Source organism: Oncorhynchus masou, unplaced genomic scaffold, assembly GCF_036934945.1.
Source record: "Oncorhynchus masou masou isolate Uvic2021 unplaced genomic scaffold, UVic_Omas_1.1 unplaced_scaffold_1218, whole genome shotgun sequence".
In the NCBI taxonomy this organism is placed as follows: domain Eukaryota; kingdom Metazoa; phylum Chordata; class Actinopteri; order Salmoniformes; family Salmonidae; genus Oncorhynchus; species Oncorhynchus masou.
The window spans coordinates 75,001-93,877 of NW_027001976.1; the positions used below are offsets into that span (position 1 = coordinate 75,001).

An 18,877-nucleotide genomic window follows, 5' to 3' on the forward strand; every position below is an offset into this window, starting at 1 on the left:
TTAAATCACACATGCAGGGTACTCAATTAAAGCTACACTCGTTATGAATCCAGCCAACATGTCAGATTTTAAAAATGCTTTTCGGCGAAAGCATGAGAAGCTATTATCTGATAGCATGCACCCCCCTGAACCACCTGAACGAGATGTAAACAAATGAATTAGCGTCGCCGGCGCTACACAAAACGCTGAAATAAAATATAAAACATGCATTACCTTTGACGAGCTTCTTTGTTGGCACTCCAATATGTCCCATAAACATCACAATTGGTCCTTTTTTTTCGATTAATTCCTTCCATGTTTACCCAAAATGTCCATTTATAAAGCCCGTTTTGATCCAGAAAAACGCAACGTCATGACAAAACATTTCAAAAGTTGCTTAAAACTATGCCAAAATACTTCAAACTACTTTTGTAATCCAACTTTAGGTATTTTTAAGCGTTAATAATCGATCAAATTGTTGACGGGGCGATCTGTATTCAATAACAGCAAGTCAACAATACATGCACGGTTTTCTCTCTTCCATAACATAATCCACAGTGTCACCTCTGCCTCTTCTTCGTTTCACCAATGATTAACTTCAACCCAAAGACTGGTGACATCCTGTGGAAGTTGTAGGAACTGCAAACTGGGCGCTATCTAATTTCCCTTGACAAAGACAATTCAGGGAACTGCCAGAGGGATTTTTGTTTTTCTGAACAGTTTTTCTTTGGGCTTTTGCCTGCTACATAAGTTCTGTTATAGTCACAGACATGATTGAACCAGTTTTAGAAACTTCAGAGTGTTTTCTATCCACATATACTAATCATATGCATATACTATATTCCTGGCATGAGTAGCAGGAAGTTGAACAACAAAACCCACATGCTTTTTATCAAAAAGTAGAAATGCTGCACCCTATCCTTTAAGAGGTGTGGTCCACAAACCAACATTAAAACCCTCACAGACCAACTTCTTCTATGATATAATGGAGATCCTCAAACCAACGTTAAAGGTGCATGGCGCCACCTACTGTGGTGGAGTGTGTTCAATCACGGTTTACACCTCTAAATCCTCCTACCGAACTCAGTACTTCTGAGAAAATAAAAGAGTCCTACTAACTTCTAATAGACCCTCCCCATCCCCTAAATCACTTCCAAGTGTAATGTTTACTGTTCATTTCTGATTGTATATTTCACTTTTGTTTATTGTCTATTTCACTTGCTTTGGCAATATAAACATATATTTCCATGCCAATAAAGACCTTTAAATTGAATTGAGAGAGAGACAGTTCCATTTTAATGTATAGGGGACATGAGTCGTCATGGTTACTCATGGTTATGTGATGATGCAGCCCAGTTGGTTACATGAACCAGTCTATTCTCTGAAAGGGGTCCAGACAGCCTGTTCCCAACAGTGGGGTCAGTGGGATTGGATAGGGGCCCCCCTCTCTCTCTCTCTGACTGGAGGAGAGAAGTGAAATGGTGTGTCTCCTCTGGTCAACAATACTCACCTTGAAAGACTCCACAGCCTGTTGGAGCTCCTTCAGCTCCTTCTCTCTCTCCTGGAATCTCTGCTGGACCTTCTGCTGACTCATCCCCAGCTGCCTCTGTGGAGAATCACTCTTCAATGAGCTATCAAGCTTTATTAGTCCAGTAGATCAATAATATAGTAATGTGACATAGGACCCATAGAGAGGAAGGTCTACAATCCTGAGGAAGTCCCTTTACAATATGATATTATGTTGCTATGTGAATGATTGTAGTTTTTATGGTAGGCCTACATGTATCAAGGGGTTGAGACTGAACTTTGGACTCATAAAATGCCATTCAGAATGATAATAGTGTTTGACTTTAGAAAATGGTGATACATTTGGAGAATCTGGGTTGACATATCTATATACTCAAGGTTTGTGTTCATATTTGTGGATCCATTTCATATTGTATATAATATAATGATGATCTCATATTCAAACAGATTTAGTTCCTACTGTATCTTTAATTCTTTGTTTATCAGACAGCCACCAACAAGTTGTTCTGGTCTTACCTGTTTCTCAGTCCTCTCTGCTGCAGCTGACACTGTATCATGGCCTTTATGTTCATCCATCACACACTGATAGCAGATACACTGCTGATCGGTACGACAGTAAACCTCCAGCAGTTTGTCATGATGAGAGCAGATCTTCTCCTGTAGTTGTGCGGTGGCTTTGACCAGCTTGTGCTTCTTCAAAGCAGGAAATTCATAGTGAGGTTGGAGGTGAGTCTCACAGTAAGAGGCCAGACACACCAGACAGGACATGAGGGCTTTCTGCTTTCTGGTCCCAGTGCAGACATCACACACCACATCTCCAGGTCCAGCATAGCACAGAGCAGGAGGGGGAGCAGCCTGGAGTCCTGTCTTCCTCAGTTTCTCCACCAGCTCAGCCAACATGTTATTTTCCTCAGATTAGGCCTTGGAGTGAAGGTCTCTGCACTGAGGACAGCTATAGACCCCTTTCAGAACATCCTGATCCCAGCAGCCCTCAATACAGCTCCTACAGTAACTGTGTCCACAGGGAATGGTGACCGGCTCCTTCAGTAGATCAAGACAGACAGAACAACAGAACTGGTCCTGGTCCAGCAGAACTCCTTGCTGAGCCATTTGGACGGTTGTTCACTCTCACACAGGTAGACGACACAGAGACTCTGATCAGTTTCGTTTCCTCAGAAGAGAGTTTGTGGGAAGGGGAGGGACTTCCTGGTTCTGCCAGAGGGGTGGGGTTAGAAGGAGGGAGGGGTTAGAGGAATGGAGGAAGAGAGAGAGGAACTGCATGCAACAGCAAGAGGGAGACAAATAGTTTAGTTCCAAGGTTAGTGCCCTTAACATGGAACAAATGACATAATGAATCTTAAAATGTGAGTTGTTAGAATATATGAAGGGTAACAGTTTCTATGAAGTACGTATGTATCATTATTTGAATGACCTTTGTCGTGTCTTTACTATCATTAACTGAAGACTGATAGTTTTTATCAAAGATTCTCTGTAATTAGTTACTATGCAATCAACTGATTAATCCCGTAACTGTAATTAACTAGGAAATAGGGGCACCAAGGAATGTATTCAGATTACAAAGTTATAATTTCCCAATATAACCTTTCAGATATTTTCATATCTGATCAATAGTCTTCTGATTAATGATTCATTTATTTTACCTCACGTTCGTCTCATTCCAAACGTCGTAAATTGTTGCTTATCTGCACAAACCCAGTCTTCACTATGAGTCATCCATACATCATTTGTCTTAAATAATTTATTTATTACTAACTAAGTAATTCACAGACATGCATAAACAAACAAACATGGTAAATGTGGTTACATGAAATGATAGGAGAATGTGCCCTAGTGGGCTGAACCGGCTCCTTCAGTAGATCCAGACAGACAGAACAACAGAACTGGTCCTGGTCCAGCAGAACTCCCTGTTGAGCCATTTGGACGGTTGTTCACTCTCACACAGACAGACGACAGAGAGACTCAGATCAGTTTCGTTTCCTCAGAAGAGAGTTTGTGGGAAGGGGAGGGACTTCCTGGTTCTGCCAGAGGGGTGGGGTTAGAAGGAGGGAGGAGCGGTTTCTAGTGGGCTGAACCAGCTTGTTAGACAGAGGAGAAGTGGAGAATGTGCCTAGTGGGCTGAACCGGCATGGCGGCTTGTTAGACAAAGGGGAAGTGGGGGTAGACTAAGAAGTCACTACAGAGTGATCATTATAACAATTGAAATGCTAATCCTTTACACATGAACGCTCACTCTTTCGGGAACAATTGCAATCAATATATATATTTACGCTCAGTCATTTGTAGAATTGTCCGTCTCTCCCTCTCTCTCTCTGTCCTGGTTAGAGGGGATGGTTCAGAGTGATTCATTATAGATGGATGTTTCGGAGGTTGTCGTTCAATGATACCGAATTCCTGCTGCAGACTAGTAATTAGTATCAAAGACTTGTTCTTATTCTGTCGGTATCGATAGTCTAAGAGTTTAACCACGTGGTATGGTTAAAATATTCAGCAATGGTCTGCAACCTTTAGCCATCTCGTAATTGAGATAAGCTCGGTCTCCAACCTTTGTTCCCCTCCTAATGGAGAAAAACATGGTCTGGTGCTAATTAAAAAAATATATATTTGTACTCCCGTGATTGAGAGAAACATGGTCTGCTGATCATTTCTCAAATGTGGGTTTCATTCAGAATGGCAGAAACGGGCTGTCCCAGGACGCCTGACCCTAACTGGGCTCAGGGGCGGTCCTCTGATTTAGTTCAAATCCAATTCCCTTTTTGAGTTTTCCTTCATTAAACAGTCCAAAATCACATTGTAAAATAGTGTAAACAGTATCATACTCAGTCATTCATCTTATACAACAATTAGATGTAAACCTCATATCTGGGGCTATTATATGAACAGCGTTATGGTAATGTGGCCACACCGTCTCCCATGAGCTTCCCCAAGTTGTAACAAACGGACCAGTTCGTAGCTGGATTCTTCACCCGATCTTTTACACTTTCTCCGGAACATGACATGTGTTCGTACCTCAAGTTCTGTGAGGTGGAAGGATTTTCCTTTGTCTCCATGAAAACTACTCTCTATAACTGTGTGTCTCAAGAATTTACGACCTCTGACCACAGCAGCCTAGTTGAAGGAGGCAAGGGGGAAGCAGGGATAGGGGGATGGGCTTGCTATACCCCAAAAGGCCAACGTCATGACATTCCCCCTGGTGGTTTGGATCTTGTTTGTCCTGCAAGTTACAAATCAACATAAAATCATGAACACGTGATGTCCTGTTTGCAGATCATCGTTGCAGTCGCCTCTGGTGGTTGAACTTGGTAGGCTTCTCTGAAAGCGGAGCAGTCCATCACAAGGATGGCAGTTGATGTCCTGGTTGGTGATCGCCGTTGCGGTCCCTTCTAGTGGTGTACCTTGGTAGGTTCCCTGGAAGCTGCAAAGTACCCCAGGAAGGGCGAGGGGATTTCCTGGTTGGTGATCGCCATTGCGGTCCCCCGCCCCCCTTCTGGTGGTTTACCTTGGTAGGCTCTCTGACAGCGGGGCATGCCGCCACAAGGATGGGCCGTGGGTGTCCGGGTTTGGGATCACCGTTCCGGACCCGTCGTCTGGTCGTCGTCCAGACTGGAAGATCTGGGCAGTAACTTAGGCAGATGTTAACAACGCACACACACTCATGAAATATATATAATTACTTTCATTCCCCAATGAGCGGCGTTGTGGCACAAAGTGGTGGTGGATGGGGACTTTGTTTATGGCTCTATCACTTCCTGTCAAAGGAACGGAGCCAAAAAGGAATGGAAGCAGAAACAAAAGTTACACAAAATATAGTTCATCTAATTGGATATATATTAATATTCTATATACGTCCAATGTTCTGGCAAAATGACTATCATGACATTGTCTCTAATGCCATATCTAGGGCTTTCCTACTTAATGTGTTGCTTAGGCACTATCCTAAGTTGATAAATATGTGATAAGTTTACAGCTGTAAGGCACTAGTTTTGGCAGTCTACAGGGATGACCTATGGACTTCTGGGAAGAAAACGGCTGAGTGCTGTAGAGTCAAAGGCCTAGAAGTAAATGTTCAACTTTATTTACTAAGGCTGGTATTTTGCTTGGGCCCTTAAGCTCTTGAAGCTAGGGGGCACTATTTTTATGTTTGGAAAAAATAACGTCGTTCACGCTCATTTTTCTAAATAAAAGCCTGAAACTATGTCTAGTATGTCTAGTCTAGTCTGTAGACACATCAGGGAAGCCATAGAAAAATGAATCTGGTTGATATCCCTTTCAATGGGCAATAGGGATGCATAGGAACACAACGGTTTCAAAATAAGAGTCACTTCCTGATTGGACTTTTCTCAGGCTTTCTCCTGCAATATCAGTTCTGTTATACTCACAGACCATATTTTGACAGTTTTTTTTACAGTTTTGGAAACTTTAGAGTGTTTTCTATCCTAAGCTGTCAATTATATGCATATTCTAGCACCAGGTCCTGAGAAATAGCCCGTTTACTTTGGGTTCGTTATTTTTCCAAAAATGAAAATAGTGCCCCCTAGTTTCAAGAGGTTTTAAGTATTGGACCAGTCGTATGTGCTGTGATCGTGGTTAATGATTCTAATAATTTTTCTCCTGAATGGAATGGTCAATCAGATTGGCTGATGGAATGTGTCGAGATATCGTAATATCTCCTTGGATCGGATTCTGCCCTAAGAGGTTTCTAAATGTATTTTTTCCAAGGGTGCTTTCGACAGAAACCCCTAGTGATTGACTGCGTTGCAGCTTGCGTTAGGGGAAGACAGTGTGGTCAGTGGAGAAGGCAAGGTGGCCTGTGACCATACCTGGTTGGTTTTCCAATCCATCAATGGGAGTAACCGATCCATCAAGTCTACTCCAAGCAGGGGTACAGTTTCGAGGCTGGTAACATACACAGAGTGAACGAGTGATACGTCCTTGAAGTGTAGTTTCAGCATGACTCTCAATGTGAGAGGCGAGGTCGTCTGAGTGACCCCTTGAAGTGTAGTGTCACATCGGTCTACTTTGAACCAATGTTTAATTGGCTTCAAAGACATTTTGAGATCATCAAACAATGTTTGAGAGATGAGTGATATTGTCGCACCCGAATCAATTAGCGAATGATAAGTTAATAATCCTCTTAGAGCTCCCCCCTACTTTGTGCCATTTCCGCCTGAAGACCCAAATCTAACAGCCTGGAGCTCAGGCACAGAACCAAGCATATTCTTGGTACCATTTGAAAGAAAACACTCTGAAGTTTGTGTAAATGTGAATTGAATGTAGGAGAATATAACCTAATAGATCTGGTTTAGATAATACAATGAAAAAAAACATAGTTTTTTATTTTTGTATCATCTTTAAAATGAACAAGATAAAACAAGGTATACACTTTGAAACAAATAACTATATACAAAATACCAAAATGGTATTCTAACACACCCCCCAATTTTCTTTTGAAAAAAACATGGAAGAAACGGGGAAAAAAATAATTATTGATAAAAAATATATAAATTTAAAAAATTACATGGGTAACTATTTACACACTATTTACACACTTTCAATATTTGGAAGTCCCTTTTCAGCCTCACCAGCCAGACAGTTGGTAGAGAGATGGTGTTTTCCAGTAGTCCTCAGGCTTTTCAGCCTCACCAGCCAGACAGTTGGTAGAGAGATGGTGTTTTCCAGTAGTCCTCAGGCTTTTCAGCCTCACCAGCCAGACAGTTGGTAGAGAGATGGTGTTTTCCAGTAGTCCCTCAGGCTTTTCAGCCTCACCAGCCAGACAGTTGGTAGAGAGATGGTGTTTTCCAGTAGTCCCTCAGGCTTTTCAGCCTCACCAGCCAGACAGTTGGTAGAGAGATGGTGTTTTCCAGTAGTCCCTCAGGCTTTTCAGCCTCACCAGCCAGACAGTTGGTAGAGAGATGGTGTTTTCCAGTAGTCCCTCAGGCTTTTCAGCCTCACCAGCCAGACAGTTGGTAGAGAGATGGTGTTTTCCAGTAGTCCTCAGGCTTTTCAGCCTCACCAGCCAGACAGTTGGTAGAGAGATGGTGTTTTCCAGTAGTCCTCAGGCTTTTCAGCCTCACCAGCCAGACAGTTGGTAGAGAGATGGTGTTTTCCAGTAGTCCCTCAGGCTTTTCAGCCTCACCAGCCAGACAGTTGGTAGAGAGATGACGTTTTCCAGTAGTCCTCAGGCTTTTCAGCCTCACCAGCCAGACAGTTGGTAGAGAGATGGTGTTTTCCAGTAGTCCCTCAGGCTTTTCAGCCTCACCAGCCAGACAGTTGGTAGAGAGATGGTGTTTTCCAGTAGTCCTCAGGCTTTTCAGCCTCACCAGCCAGACAGTTGGTAGAGAGATGGTGTTTTCCAGTAGTCCTCAGGCTTTTCAGCCTCACCAGCCAGACAGTTGGTAGAGAGATGGTGTTTTCCAGTAGTCCCTCAGGCTTTTCAGCCTCACCAGCCAGACAGTTGGTAGAGAGATGGTGTTTTCCAGTAGTCCCTCAGGCTTTTCAGCCTCACCAGCCAGACAGTTGGTAGAGAGATGGTGTTTTCCAGTAGTCCCTCAGGCTTTTCAGCCTCACCAGCCAGACAGTTGGTAGAGAGATGGTGTTTTCCAGTAGTCCCTCAGGCTTTTCAGCCTCACCAGCCAGACAGTTGGTAGAGAGATGGTGTTTTCCAGTAGTCCCTCAGGCTTTTCAGCCTCACCAGCCAGACAGTTGGTAGAGAGATGGTGTTTTCCAGTAGTCCCTCAGGCTTTTCAGCCTCACCAGCCAGACAGTTGGTAGAGAGATGGTGTTTTCCAGTAGTCCCTCAGGCTTTTCAGCCTCACCAGCCAGACAGTTGGTAGAGAGATGGTGTTTTCCAGTAGTCCCTCAGGCTTTTCAGCCTCACCAGCCAGACAGTTGGTAGAGAGATGGTGTTTTCCAGTAGTCCCTCAGGCTTTTCAGCCTCACCAGCCAGACAGTTGGTAGAGAGATGGTGTTTTCCAGTAGTCCTCAGGCTTTTCAGCCTCACCAGCCAGACAGTTGGTAGAGAGATGGTGTTTTCCAGTAGTCCCTCAGGCTTTTCAGCCTCACCAGCCAGACAGTTGGTAGAGATGGTGTTTTCCAGTAGTCCCTCAGGCTTTTCAGCCTCACCAGCCAGACAGTTGGTAGAGAGATGGTGTTTTCCAGTAGTCCCTCAGGCTTTTCAGCCTCACCAGCCAGACAGTTGGTAGAGAGATGGTGTTTTCCAGTAGTCCCTCAGGCTTTTCAGCCTCACCAGCCAGACAGTTGGTAGAGAGATGGTGTTTTCCAGTAGTCCCTCAGGCTTTTCAGCCTCACCAGCCAGACAGTTGGTAGAGAGATGACGTTTTCCAGTAGTCCCTCAGGCTTTTCAGCCTCACCAGCCAGACAGTTGGTAGAGAGATGGTGTTTTCCAGTAGTCCCTCAGGCTTTTCAGCCTCACCAGCCAGACAGTTGGTAGAGAGATGGTGTTTTCCAGTAGTCCTCAGGCTTTTCAGCCTCACCAGCCAGACAGTTGGTAGAGAGATGACGTTTTCCAGTAGTCCCTCAGGCTTTTCAGCCTCACCAGCCAGACAGTTGGTAGAGAGATGGTGTTTTCCAGTAGTCCCTCAGGCTTTTCAGCCTCACCAGCCAGACAGTTGGTAGAGAGATGGTGTTTTCCAGTAGTCCCTCAGGCTTTTCAGCCTCACCAGCCAGACAGTTGGTAGAGATGGTGTTTTCCAGTAGTCCTCAGGCTTTTCAGCCTCACCAGCCAGACAGTTGGTAGAGAGATGGTGTTTTCCAGTAGTCCCTCAGGCTTTTCAGCCTCACCAGCCAGACAGTTGGTAGAGAGATGGTGTTTTCCAGTAGTCCCTCAGGCTTTTCAGCCTCACCAGCCAGACAGTTGGTAGAGAGATGGTGTTTTCCAGGAGTCCCTCAGGCTTTTCAGCCTCACCAGCCAGACAGTTGGTAGAGAGATGGTGTTTTCCAGTAGTCCCTCAGGCTTTTCAGCCTCACCAGCCAGACAGTTGGTAGAGAGATGGTGTTTTCCAGTAGTCCTCAGGCTTTTCAGCCTCACCAGCCAGACAGTTGGTAGAGAGATGGTGTTTTCCAGTAGTCCCTCAGGCTTTTCAGCCTCACCAGCCAGACAGTTGGTAGAGAGATGACGTTTTCCAGTAGTCCCTCAGGCTTTTCAGCCTCACCAGCCAGACAGTTGGTAGAGAGATGGTGTTTTCCAGTAGTCCCTCAGGCTTTTCAGCCTCACCAGCCAGACAGTTGGTAGAGAGATGACGTTTTCCAGTAGTCCTCAGGCTTTTCAGCCTCACCAGCCAGACAGTTGGTAGAGAGATGGTGTTTTCCAGTAGTCCTCAGGCTTTTCAGCCTCACCAGCCAGACAGTTGGTAGAGAGATGGTGTTTTCCAGTAGTCCCTCAGGCTTTTCAGCCTCACCAGCCAGACAGTTGGTAGAGAGATGGTGTTTTCCAGTAGTCCCTCAGGCTTTTCAGCCTCACCAGCCAGACAGTTGGTAGAGATGGTGTTTTCCAGTAGTCCTCAGGCTTTTCAGCCTCACCAGCCAGACAGTTGGTAGAGAGATGGTGTTTTCCAGTAGTCCCTCAGGCTTTTCAGCCTCACCAGCCAGACAGTTGGTAGAGAGATGGTGTTTTCCAGTAGTCCCTCAGGCTTTTCAGCCTCACCAGCCAGACAGTTGGTAGAGAGATGGTGTTTTCCAGTAGTCCCTCAGGCTTTTCAGCCTCACCAGCCAGACAGTTGGTAGAGAGATGGTGTTTTCCAGTAGTCCCTCAGGCTTTTCAGCCTCACCAGCCAGACAGTTGGTAGAGAGATGGTGTTTTCCAGTAGTCCCTCAGGCTTTTCAGCCTCACCAGCCAGACAGTTGGTAGAGAGATGGTGTTTTCCAGTAGTCCCTCAGGCTTTTCAGCCTCACCAGCCAGACAGTTGGTAGAGAGATGGTGTTTTCCAGTAGTCCCTCAGGCTTTTCAGCCTCACCAGCCAGACAGTTGGTAGAGAGATGGTGTTTTCCAGTAGTCCCTCAGGCTTTTCAGCCTCACCAGCCAGACAGTTGGTAGAGAGATGGTGTTTTCCAGTAGTCCCTCAGGCTTTTCAGCCTCACCAGCCAGACAGTTGGTAGAGAGATGGTGTTTTCCAGTAGTCCCTCAGGCTTTTCAGCCTCACCAGCCAGACAGTTGGTAGAGAGATGACGTTTTCCAGTAGTCCTCAGGCTTTTCAGCCTCACCAGCCAGACAGTTGGTAGAGAGATGGTGTTTTCCAGTAGTCCCTCAGGCTTTTCAGCCTCACCAGCCAGACAGTTGGTAGAGAGATGGTGTTTTCCAGGAGTCCTCAGGCTTTTCAGCCTCACCAGCCAGACAGTTGGTAGAGAGATGGTGTTTTCCAGTAGTCCCTCAGGCTTTTCAGCCTCACCAGCCAGACAGTTGGTAGAGAGATGGTGTTTTCCAGTAGTCCCTCAGGCTTTTCAGCCTCACCAGCCAGACAGTTGGTAGAGATGGTGTTTTCCAGTAGTCCTCAGGCTTTTCAGCCTCACCAGCCAGACAGTTGGTAGAGAGATGGTGTTTTCCAGTAGTCCTCAGGCTTTTCAGCCTCACCAGCCAGACAGTTGGTAGAGAGATGGTGTTTTCCAGTAGTCCCTCAGGCTTTTCAGCCTCACCAGCCAGACAGTTGGTAGAGAGATGGTGTTTTCCAGTAGTCCCTCAGGCTTTTCAGCCTCACCAGCCAGACAGTTGGTAGAGAGATGGTGTTTTCCAGTAGTCCCTCAGGCTTTTCAGCCTCACCAGCCAGACAGTTGGTAGAGAGATGGTGTTTTCCAGTAGTCCCTCAGGCTTTTCAGCCTCACCAGCCAGACAGTTGGTAGAGAGATGGTGTTTTCCAGTAGTCCCTCAGGCTTTTCAGCCTCACCAGCCAGACAGTTGGTAGAGAGATGGTGTTTTCCAGTAGTCCCTCAGGCTTTTCAGCCTCACCAGCCAGACAGTTGGTAGAGAGATGGTGTTTTCCAGTAGTCCCTCAGGCTTTTCAGCCTCACCAGCCAGACAGTTGGTAGAGAGATGGTGTTTTCCAGTAGTCCCTCAGGCTTTTCAGCCTCACCAGCCAGACAGTTGGTAGAGAGATGGTGTTTTCCAGTAGTCCCTCAGGCTTTTCAGCCTCACCAGCCAGACAGTTGGTAGAGAGATGGTGTTTTCCAGTAGTCCCTCAGGCTTTTCAGCCTCACCAGCCAGACAGTTGGTAGAGAGATGGTGTTTTCCAGTAGTCCTCAGGCTTTTCAGCCTCACCAGCCAGACAGTTGGTAGAGAGATGGTGTTTTCCAGTAGTCCTCAGGCTTTTCAGCCTCACCAGCCAGACAGTTGGTAGAGAGATGGTGTTTTCCAGTAGTGCCTCAGGCTTTTCAGCCTCACCAGCCAGACAGTTGGTAGAGAGATGGTGTTTTCCAGTAGTCCTCAGGCTTTTCAGCCTCACCAGCCAGACAGTTGGTAGAGAGATGGTGTTTTCCAGTAGTCCTCAGGCTTTTCAGCCTCACCAGCCAGACAGTTGGTAGAGAGATGGTGTTTTCCAGTAGTCCCTCAGGCTTTTCAGCCTCACCAGCCAGACAGTTGGTAGAGAGATGGTGTTTTCCAGTAGTCCCTCAGGCTTTTCAGCCTCACCAGCCAGACAGTTGGTAGAGAGATGGTGTTTTCCAGTAGTCCCTCAGGCTTTTCAGCCTCACCAGCCAGACAGTTGGTAGAGAGATGGTGTTTTCCAGTAGTCCTCAGGCTTTTCAGCCTCACCAGCCAGACAGTTGGTAGAGAGATGGTGTTTTCCAGTAGTCCCTCAGGCTTTTCAGCCTCACCAGCCAGACAGTTGGTAGAGAGATGGTGTTTTCCAGTAGTCCTCAGGCTTTTCAGCCTCACCAGCCAGACAGTTGGTAGAGAGATGGTGTTTTCCAGTAGTCCCTCAGGCTTTTCAGCCTCACCAGCCAGACAGTTGGTAGAGAGATGGTGTTTTCCAGTAGTCCTCAGGCTTTTCAGCCTCACCAGCCAGACAGTTGGTAGAGAGATGGTGTTTTCCAGTAGTCCCTCAGGCTTTTCAGCCTCACCAGCCAGACAGTTGGTAGAGAGATGGTGTTTTCCAGTAGTCCCTCAGGCTTTTCAGCCTCACCAGCCAGACAGTTGGTAGAGAGATGGTGTTTTCCAGTAGTCCCTCAGGCTTTTCAGCCTCACCAGCCAGACAGTTGGTAGAGAGATGGTGTTTTCCAGTAGTCCTCAGGCTTTTCAGCCTCACCAGCCAGACAGTTGGTAGAGAGATGGTGTTTTCCAGTAGTCCCTCAGGCTTTTCAGCCTCACCAGCCCCATGTAGACGACCAGAGAAAGGTAGCAGAACAAGTCTGACATGGATATGGGCTTCCATTCCGTTTTGCCTGCTTGCTTCTTCTCCCCGTTCTTATTTGTGTTAGACACGAGCGAATCTACAACCGATTGTGTGAAAAACAGCTGAAAAAGCTGAATGGGGGTGTAAGTTGTGGTCGGGTTCACCTGAGGTCCTGGGCTTCCTTTTCGGCCTAAAAGTTTGTTGGGGTTGGTTGGGGTGGCTCCACATCATCTTCTAGGACGGTATGCCAATGCCCTTCTGTCCATCTGTTAGCGGGTGAAACACTTCCCCTCCTCTGCTTCTTTGTCAGTGCCTTCACACCTCTAGATGGACCGGGAGGTGTGGAGCCGGAGACAGCAGGGGTACAGCTGGATGAACCAGCTTCAGAGGGGGATGGACAAGTTGGCAATGGGGGCTCCCAGTCGGAGTCAGTGCCACTGTGAAAGAACATGTTCAGTTAGAATAGTTTCACATATGAGCCCTGTATCAACAGGTATAATAAACATATATATATACAGAGTACAGGGAACATAAAGTGCTGTTCCATTTCACTTTGGCCATTGTTGTGGGCCTGCCTCAAATAGGCTATTTCATGTGGGCGTGGTGTGGAGCAGCAGCTGGTAGACCATGCTCCCTCTAATGTAGACTGATTGGAGGAAGCATGCTGGCTGTGTTGAGATGTATGGGTTTGCTTACATTCATATATATATATATATATATACACACACACACACACACACTATGGGTCGTTCTCATACAAACAAACAGACCCTCACTCACAATGACTAGCTAACGTGTACTTTACCCATTTCATTACATCTTTATATATTGCAAATAAAATGTAAAAACAATCACAAATAATATTTTATATTAATTTCAGACAACGGCATTAGCATGAGAGCAATTTTCCTCTAAAATTGTTTCTACATTCGTATATCTAGTCTTAGATTTATATTTATAATTTATAATTACAATATTTCTAGACGTTAATGAACCATCAGTACTGGACTGTGAAAGTTGGACGTGAAAAGTTGGGACACACCTGACATAGACAATCAGGTGAGAACAAATGATAGTCCCACTAAGCCCAAACCAGATGGGATGGCGTATCGCTGCAGGATGCTGTGGTAGCCATGCTGGTTAAGTGAGCCTTGAATTATAAATACATCATAGTCTCACCAGCAAAGCACCCAACACCATCACACCACCTCCTATCAAGTGAAATGTGAATTACTTTCTATTGCTGCACAGAAACCACTACTAAAGGACATCAATAAGAAGAGGAGACTAACCCAACTATAATGTTAAAGTAGAAACCACTACTAAAGGACATCAATAAGAAGAGGAGACTAACCCATCTATAATGTTAAAGTAGAAACCACTACTAAAGGACATCAATAAGAAGAGGAGACTAACCCATCTATAATGTTAAAGTAGAAACCACTACTAAAGGACATCAATAAGAAGAGGAGACTAACCCATCTATAATGTTAAAGTAGAAACCACTACTAAAGGACATCAATAAGAAGAGGAGACCAACCCATCTATAATGTTAAAGTAGAAACCACTACTAAAGGACATCAATAAGAGGAGACTAACCCATCTATAATGTTAAAGTAGAAACCACTACTAAAGGACATCAATAAGAAGAGGAGACTAACCCATCTATAATGTTAAAGTAGAAACCACTACTAAAGGACATCAATAAGAAGAGGAGACTAACCCATCTATAATGTTAAAGTAGAAACCACTACTAAAGGACATCAATAAGAAGAGGAGACTAACCCATCTATAATGTTAAAGTAGAAACCACTACTAAAGGACATCAATAAGAAGAGGAGACTAACCCATCTATAATGTTAAAGTAGAAACCACTACTAAAGGACATCAATAAGAAGAGGAGACCAACCCATCTATAATGTTAAAGTAGAAACCACTACTAAAGGACATCAATAAGAGGAGACTAACCCATCTATAATGTTAAAGTAGAAACCACTACTAAAGGACATCAATAAGAAGAGGAGACTAACCCATCTATAATGTTAAAGTAGAAACCACTACTAAAGGACATCAATAAGAAGAGGAGACTAACCCATCTATAATGTTAAAGTAGAAACCACTACTAAAGGACATCAATAAGAAGAGGAGACTAACCCATCTATAATGTTAAAGTAGAAACCACTACTAAAGGACATCAATAAGAAGAGGAAACTAACCCATCTATAATGTTAAAGTAGAAACCACTACTAAAGGACATCAATAAGAAGAGGAGACTAACCCAACTATAATGTTAAAGTAGAAACCACTACTAAAGGACATCAATAAGAAGAGGAGACTAACCCATCTATAATGTTAAAGTAGAAACCACTACTAAAGGACATCAATAAGAAGAGGAGACTAACCCATCTATAATGTTAAAGTAGAAACCACTACTAAAGGACATCAATAAGAGGAGGAGACTAACCCATCTATAATGTTAAAGTAGAAACCACTACTAAAGGACATCAATAAGAAGAGGAGACTAACCCATCTATAATGTTAAAGTAGAAACCACTACTAAAGGACATCAATAAGAAGAGGAGACTAACCCATCTATAATGTTAAAGTAGAAACCACTACTAAAGGACATCAATAAGAAGAGGAGACTAACCCATCTATAATGTTAAAGTAGAAACCACTACTAAAGGACATCAATAAGAAGAGGAGACTAACCCATCTATAATGTTAAAGTAGAAACCACTACTAAAGGACATCAATAAGAAGAGGAGACTAACCCATCTATAATGTTAAAGTAGAAACCACTACTAAAGGACATCAATAAGAAGAGGAGACTAACCCATCTATAATGTTAAAGTAGAAACCACTACTAAAGGACATCAATAAGAAGAGGAGACTAACCCATCTATAATGTTAAAGTAGAAACCACTACTAAAGGACATCAATAAGAAGAGGAGACTAACCCATCTATAATGTTAAAGTAGAAACCACTACTAAAGGACATCAATAAGAAGAGGAGACTAACCCATCTATAATGTTAAAGTAGAAACCACTACTAAAGGACATCAATAAGAAGAGGAGACTAACCCATCTATAATGTTAAAGTAGAAACCACTACTAAAGGACATCAATAAGAAGAGGAGACTAACCCATCTATAATGTTAAAGTAGAAACCACTACTAAAGGACATCAATAAGAAGAGACCAACCCATCTATAATGTTAAAGTAGAAACCACTACTAAAGGACATCAATAAGAAGAGGAGACTAACCCATCTATAATGTTAAAGTAGAAACCACTACTAAAGGACATCAATAAGAAGAGGAGACTAACCCATCTATAATGTTAAAGTAGAAACCACTACTAAAGGACATCAATAAGAAGAGGAGACTAACCCATCTATAATGTTAAAGTAGAAACCACTACTAAAGGACATCAATAAGAAGAGGAGACTAACCCATCTATAATGTTAAAGTAGAAACCACTACTAAAGGACATCAATAAGAAGAGGAGACTAACCCATCTATAATGTTAAAGTAGAAACCACTACTAAAGGACATCAATAAGAAGAGGAGACTAACCCATCTATAATGTTAAAGTAGAAACCACTACTAAAGGACATCAATAAGAAGAGGAGACTAACCCATCTATAATGTTAAAGTAGAAACCACTACTAAAGGACATCAATAAGAAGAGGAGACTAACCCATCTATAATGTTAAAGTAGAAACCACTACTAAAGGACATCAATAAGAAGAGGAGACTAACCCATCTATAATGTTAAAGTAGAAACCACTACTAAAGGACATCAATAAGAAGAGACTAACCCATCTATAATGTTAAAGTAGAAACCACTACTAAAGGACATCAATAAGAGGAGACTAACCCATCTATAATGTTAAAGTAGAAACCACTACTAAAGGACATCAATAATAAGAAGAGACTTGCTTGGGCCAAGAAACACAAGCAACGGACCTGATTTGTTGAACACGTTGTTGGTTACTACCTGATTCCATGTGTGTTATTTCATAGTTTTGATGTCTTCCCTACATTTCTACAACGTAGAAAATAGTAAAAATAAAGAAAAACCCTTGAATGAGTAGGTGTGTCCAAACTTTTGACTAGTACTGTATGTTAAGGGGATGATTCACCCCAATAGAAAGGTTCATACCTCTAAATACCATCTTATTAGATGGAGCCATTTCCCCCCATTAGTTTGGGATTCAGACCTGCAGTCATCTTGATTTCAGACACTATGGAGAAGTGTTCCACAGGCAGTAAATCTGATGTAGAATAAATGGAACATGGATCCATTTCATTCTATTAACATGGTTTATGTGTTATAGCAGTAATGGGGTTAAACTGATATTAAAATGACAACTCCATAGGTGGTACCAGGTCAGGGGAGTTCATCTCTGCTCCCAGCATCCCTGGGACAGTACTGATCAACATAGCTGACCTGATGCAGAGGTGGACCAGTGATGTTTTCCTCTCAGTGGTGAGACTTACCCTTCCATTTAACACACCTTTACCTGATGAGATCATACAAGACGTTACAGGCTTATTGCATGTGGTAACAGATGTGTTCAAATAGTATTTAAAATAATATTGAATACTTAATGAGCAGTGGTTGAATGAGTTTGTTGTAATGGAGCCAATACAAAAGTCCTAAAAGTACAAACAAACACAGCCCACCTGGAGGACTAAAGGAAATGTTCAAAGAGTTGGAAAGATTTAGATATCAAACAGTATTTGAATCCAGGGTGTTATTGATTGGAGAACACTGTAGCAAAACATTTAGCAACATAATTATTTTAGTTCAGTTAGTTCATCCCTGTTTTAGTTAATTGTCTTCAGTTTGGCGCCTCGAGAATATGATTCAGGTCTCCATGGAAACATCAATGTAAATTCACCTTACTGCCCCCTGCTGGAGACTGGAGCACACTGCAGTCCCTTTCAGGTCCATAGGGTTTTACTGCCCCCTGCTGGAGACTGGAGCACACTGCAGTCCCTTTCAGGTCCATAGGGTGTTACTGCCCCCTGCTGGAGACTGAATCACACTGCAGTCAATTTCAGGTCCATAGGGGTTTACTGCCCCCTGCTGGATACTGGAGCATTCTGCAGTCCCTTTCAGGTCCATAGGGGTTTACTGCCCCCTGCTGGAGACTGGAGCACACTGCAGTCCCTTTCAGGTCCATAGGGTTTTACTGCCCCCTGCTGGAGACTGGAGCATTCTGCAGCCCCTTTCAGGTCCATAGGGGTTTACTGCCCCCTGCTGGAGACTGGAGCCCCTTTCAGGTCCATAGGGGTTTACTGCCCCCTGCTGGAGACTGGAGCACACTGCAGTCCCTTTCAGGCCCATAGGGTTTTACTGCCCCCTGCTGGAGACTGGAGCACACTGCAGTCCCTTTCAGTTCCATAGGGGTTTACTGCCCCCTGCTGGAGACTGGAGCACACTGCAGTCCCTTTCAGGTCCATAGGGTTTTACTGCCCCCTGCTGGACACTGGAGCACACTGCAGTCCCATTCAGGTCCATAGGGTTTTACTGCCCCCTGCTGGAGACTGGATCACACTGCAGTCCCTTTCAGGTTCATATGGTTTTACTGCCCCCTGCTGGACTCTGGAGCACACTGCAGTCCCTTTCAGGTCCATAGGGGTTTACTGCCCCCTGCTGGAGACTGGTTTAAACACGGTTTAAACAAATCAAATCAAATTGTATTTGTCACATACACATGGTTAGCAGATGTTAATGCGAGTGTAGCGAAATGCTTGTGCTTCTAGTTCCGACAATACAGTAATAACCAACAAGTAATCTAACTAACAATTCCTAAACTACTGTCTTATACACAGTGTAAGGGGATAAAGAATATGTACATAAGGATATATGAATGAGTGATGGTACAGAGCAGCATAGGCAAGATACAGTAGATGGTATCGAGTACAGTATATACATATGAGATGAGTATGTAAACAAAGTGGTATAGTTAAAGTGGCTAGTGATACATGTATTACATAAGGA

The 18,877-nt window shown here is 44.0% G+C and overlaps 1 protein-coding gene across 1 annotated transcript in view; it reads right to left on the reverse strand.

Annotated features, from left to right (window-relative positions):
* LOC135529958 (tripartite motif-containing protein 16-like) overlaps positions 1 to 2,661 on the reverse strand; it is a 15,910-nt gene extending 13,249 nt beyond the window's left edge. Inside the window, exons 1-2 of the mRNA XM_064958357.1 lie at positions 2,023 to 2,661; positions 1,490 to 1,585 (exon numbers count right to left, since the gene is read on the reverse strand). Of these exons, the coding sequence (XP_064814429.1) occupies positions 1,490 to 1,585; positions 2,023 to 2,406 (480 nt within the window). The 5' untranslated portion in view covers positions 2,407 to 2,661. The remainder of the gene's footprint in view (positions 1 to 1,489; positions 1,586 to 2,022) is intronic.
* Positions 2,662 to 18,877: the final 16,216 nt, after the last annotated feature.